Here is a 4,881-nt window from a genome sequence, read left to right as displayed (position 1 = left end):
CCTTTTTTGCCTGAAATAAAATCTGCTGTTCAAAACGACTAAACAGGTCGTTACACACAGTCACCCGTCAATTTTTAAGTTAATTTAAATCTTAAAATATGGGAATGATTTTAGATATGAATTAAGGTAACTAAAATCCCTAGCACGAAGTTGAGTTGAAAGCTTTCTAATCAATTGAGTTTCAATATTATGTTTTATTTTTGTCAAATTCAAATTACCATATATCTTGGTACATAATGAATTAGATGGTCCATGACCTGTCAAATCAAATTACTACGAGTCCTCTTTCCAACTTCACAAAGTTTACTCCATTTAGAGTTTGGAGTAAAATGTTATGCTCGTTTTAGTAAGAACCTATCAGACACTCAAAGTTTCACAAATGACTATACGACCAATGAATTTTTTCACAGATTGTGGAGCCCTGAACAGTCCGTGAAGCTTTCTTTAAGGGAACTTCATCAGTTTTTTGAGTTAGGGTTATTTAGTTCTTTTCCCTATGTGTTTGGTACCTAAGCTATGTTGTTTAAGTTCTTATTATAAGCCTAAACCACGATGTTTTACATCTAGTTAAGGAATTAGAAGGTTTTAATCCGTTCTTTTACGTTCATTAACATTTCAAGTCTTTAGAGTAAGGTTCTAAGAGGAGAATAAGCTAGGAGTTCTAAACGTTCTTTAAATTTCGTCGATTTTGCCAAAAATTGGTAAATAGATTGTAGGAACTCTAGGCGTTATCCCTTCTTTGTTAAATTAATATTAGGAATAATAAGATTTACTTCACGTGATTGTTCACACTTATGTTAATAAATAATTTAGTTATAAAAGTATCTTATGTAGATAATTTTTTCAAGCATTGAAAATGGTTGAGTGAAAGTGCAAAGACTAAGTGTATATGTGTAACTCAAAGTATTTATAATTCCATGGTAAAAAAAATCCCTTGTAGGACACAATCTTGGTGTTTTAATAACGAATTTTACATCTTATCTAGTTTCATTTTCTTGCAATCTTCGTTATAGTTTATAGATTTCCTACAACATTATAAATTAGAATTCAACTATAAGTACCTAATAGTTGTTCCCATTGTAAATTTCAAAACTTTTCCCATATTTCCTATGGATTTCATCAAAACCTTATTATTGTTCTTGCATGCTACCGCATTACACCATTTAAAGGTGTATCTTAAGCATATCAACAATATGATTGTTGTTGATATGATGCAATGTTGTACTACATATTTCTCATATGAGTGACTTATTTGATTTTGATTTTATTGTTTTACTGCTTAACTTGAGAGAGAGAGAGATAAGGACGTAAGATACAATTAAGATCAAATAGAGTAGGATCATAAGCCTAGGAATTGGGAAACATATCTTGTGTCTAGGATAGACACATACCTTGTACACCCTACTTGATTATTAATGAAAATTGCAAAAATATTTTCTTAATTAACGTAGTTATAAGAGATATAGGTGTTAGAGAAACAAAAATATGTGATTAGAGATTTGAGAGAATCATAGTCATAATATTCACCCCATGAATTAATAACTTGATAAGTATTGCAAGATAAAAGAAGTTCGATGAGCAACATGATTACTTGATATATCATAACACTAAAAGAAGGTTCTCTCCTTGTGATTAAAAAAACTCTCAACCCTTTGAAAAATATATCAGTTATAAGAAGTTCATAACTCTTTCAACAAAACACTTTTGAGTTTAATTATATCTCTATAATCATAAGTCTCAACGAGTCAAACACCTGCTCATTGATACTCACTATAATGCATGTGTGATTACGTACACTCACATGTATATTGGATTGAACAAGCATCATAGTCAAAGAATTATCAGAGTTGAGACACTTTGTTCGCCAAAGATGTTGCACCATGAAATGAACTCTGTAACAAGATGAATATGTTTGCTCGAAAATCATAGCCATTTCACAAGTATCAACCTGAGACATTTGCAAAATACTATATGAACATATGATAACTCTTAAAATAAGGTGTTACTTTTTCACATACTCAGAATTAGCAGTGAAAATGTCTTAGTACAATAATTGTTGCAACAACAACTTACTAGTTAAAAAGGGAACATTTCAACATCAAACACAAGACACACAATTGTTATTCCTAGAACAAAAAAAACTCTTTTTAAAGTCCCCAACAAATGGTGATTCCATCACCCATGGGGACTTCGGAAATTTGAACACGAGTATCCGCAGCTAAAAATTTATTAAATTCAATGATGTGTTGCCTATTTGGCTTCATTGTTTCTTTAACACACTCCTCTTGCATAGCAAATGTCCCAAACCAAAGTGTATTGTCATATACTATAATACCTCCCACTTTCACCAATTCTAACATTCTCTCATGGTACTTTTGATAGATAACTTTGTCTGCGTCGATGAAAGCAAAATCGAATCTTCCTCTATTGTCATTCTGCAATAGAATAAGTAGTTTCATTTAGTCAAGTAATTGGATGCAAAAGATTTTACAGTAACTTTACTTTTACTTATCTCATTCAAGATTTCATCAAGGGATGATAATGCCGAGGACTGAATAAAATTAATTTTATGCTCAATGTTAGCCTTTTTAATAATTGGCAATCCCATCTCGTATGCATCTCGATCAAGGTCTATAGCTATAATCTGAATAATATTTGCACACATAAATCAATGATGTTCTACACATGAATTTGAGAATATATTATACATTAAACCAATTTTAGTTGTATAAAATTGTGATGCACTAGCCTTGCCATCATCAGGAATTTTAAGGGCAGTAAGGACTAAGGAATATCCAGTGAACACTCCAATTTCAATTGTCTTTTTGACATTTGTTAGTTTCAACAACAATGCAATTAGTTGACCAGCTTCTGGTGCAGTTTCCATTAAACACTTGTAAAAATATAATTCAAGCTAAGCTGATTGACTTTTTAAAACACATTATTGTCGGTGTATATACATTTTATTATTAAAAAAAATATTAAGTGCATAAGTTAGCGTGTATAAATTGTGATAGAAGATGACTATTGATTTTTGTAAATTATATGATCATTAGTTTCTTGTATCTCATGCAACATCTACTACCCACATTATTAGCCCTCATTCTACCCATTGATTACACAACCATCAAAACCCAACTTGTCCAACCCAACCCATTTAGATTTGGGTTAGTTATTGATTCACAATTTATTAGCTCAATCCATTAAAAAATTGGATTGATATGTAATCCAAATTAAATTTTTGAGAAATTTTGTAAAAATATTTTTTCATTTTATATGATATATATAGTTACTATAAAGAGAAAAAAATATTAGGTACAAAAAGTTTATAAATAACAAAATAAAGTTATTAAAACTTAGTAAAAATTGGACGGATGAGTTATGACATGTTACTTATAACTTGTAACCTAATCAGTTTTGAGCCAACCTATTTTAACCAAAACAAATTTGAACCGAAATGAATCTTTACCTGTATATTGTATTGACCCATTTTGATCGTCCCAACTGCCGCCCTACTAAATACTACTCCTTCTGTTTAAAAGCAATGACCTAGTTTAACTTGGAACTCAGATTAAAAAAAAGAAAAAAAAAACTTCTTAATCGTATGGCTCTAAATTATAGTTATGATATATGTTTATAAATACACTTTAATTTTGTAACCTTACACATATCATATTGAAAATTGAAGTTAAAATGTTGTTAAAAAGGGAAAGATATCATTCTTTTTAAAGCAGACTAAAAAAATTAAGTCATTCTTCATATTACTCCTTTTGTTAGTAAAAATATTTTTTTAAAAAAAAATATGATGAGTCAATGGAAAGCATGAGGTGTTATGTTGGGTTGGAAAATGAAAATTTACTGAAGTCACGTGAAAAATGTATTGGCCAATGTAATTTATATTTAGAGAAGGTTTAGCAATTTGAGTATTTGATTTAATTAAAAACTAGTTTGAGGGTTTACACAAAAAAAATGTTGTATGGTGATGGGCGAAAGTAAAATATTTTTATTTTGCAGTATTGAAGTTTATGGGTAAAACGAGATTAACAAGTATAAATTAATACTAAAATATTACCTTGGATGATTTGAAGTTATAAGTCTAATCACCTTGAGAAGCTCTGGCTCTCGCGGGTACACAACGGTCTCAAACATATACTTGGAGAAGTTAAAACATATAAGAATGATAAATTTAACTTAAAAATACACCAAAGAACAAATAAAAATAAGGTAAAAAATTATGATTGAGGTTTAAATGAAATTGAATTTTGTACCTCATACAATTCTGGACTATGCAACAATCCTTTGGAAATTGAGTTGGACAGCGACGCCATTTCTTTTACAACAGTACTTGATGTTTTTCTTTACAAAATAGAACGGAAATGTTTTTCTTTCAATAAAATAGAGTAGAAGCTGCAAAACCAAGAATCACAAGTTATATTAGCAATTGTTTCAAATAATTTTTTTTCTCTCGTTATCTCCAAAGTTTTGATCACGCTTTATCTTCCATTCAAACTTTTATTATTACAGAGACAAAGAGACAAAGTTTGTTTCAGTTTTTTTGTTTTCTAATTGCACGTGTTAGACCTTAACAGTGACAAATTATAATTTTCTTTACTTTTCTTTTTTGAAAGATAAATATGCGTATAAAACAAACTTAGGATTTATTTTTTTAATTTCATGTGCAAACAATTGACCCTCTAGGTTTATATATAAATTACTACTCTCTCCGTTTCAAAAAGGATAACTTACTTTGACTTTGAACGGAATTTAAGAAAAAAAGTAGACTTTTTAACTTTGTGGTTCTAAATTAAAGTCATGTCAAATGTATCAAAATGCTTTTTAATCTTGTGGTCTTAAACATGCCACGTGGAAAGTTAAAGTGTT

At 29.6% G+C, this 4,881-nt stretch overlaps 1 protein-coding gene across 1 annotated transcript; it reads right to left on the bottom strand.

Moving 5' to 3' along the window:
* Positions 1–2,058: 2,058 nt before the first annotated feature.
* LOC138348422 (cation-dependent phenylpropanoid and flavonoid 8-O-methyltransferase 1-like) lies at positions 2,059–4,455 on the bottom strand. Its single transcript, XM_069297619.1, has 6 exons — positions 4,269–4,455; positions 4,073–4,152; positions 3,135–3,138; positions 2,750–2,893; positions 2,492–2,644; positions 2,059–2,435 (listed from the first exon to the last, which is right to left on the bottom strand). Exons 1-6 carry the CDS (start codon positions 4,326–4,328, stop codon positions 2,148–2,150), a joined length of 729 nt encoding a protein of 242 aa, XP_069153720.1. The 5' UTR covers positions 4,329–4,455; the 3' UTR covers positions 2,059–2,147.
* Positions 4,456–4,881: the final 426 nt, after the last annotated feature.

This window comes from Solanum lycopersicum, chromosome 5, assembly GCF_036512215.1.
Source record: "Solanum lycopersicum chromosome 5, SLM_r2.1".
NCBI classification, from domain to species: domain Eukaryota; kingdom Viridiplantae; phylum Streptophyta; class Magnoliopsida; order Solanales; family Solanaceae; genus Solanum; species Solanum lycopersicum.
The sequence above is the reverse complement of the archived record's forward strand: the minus strand, read 5'-3'. Positions and strand labels throughout refer to the sequence as shown.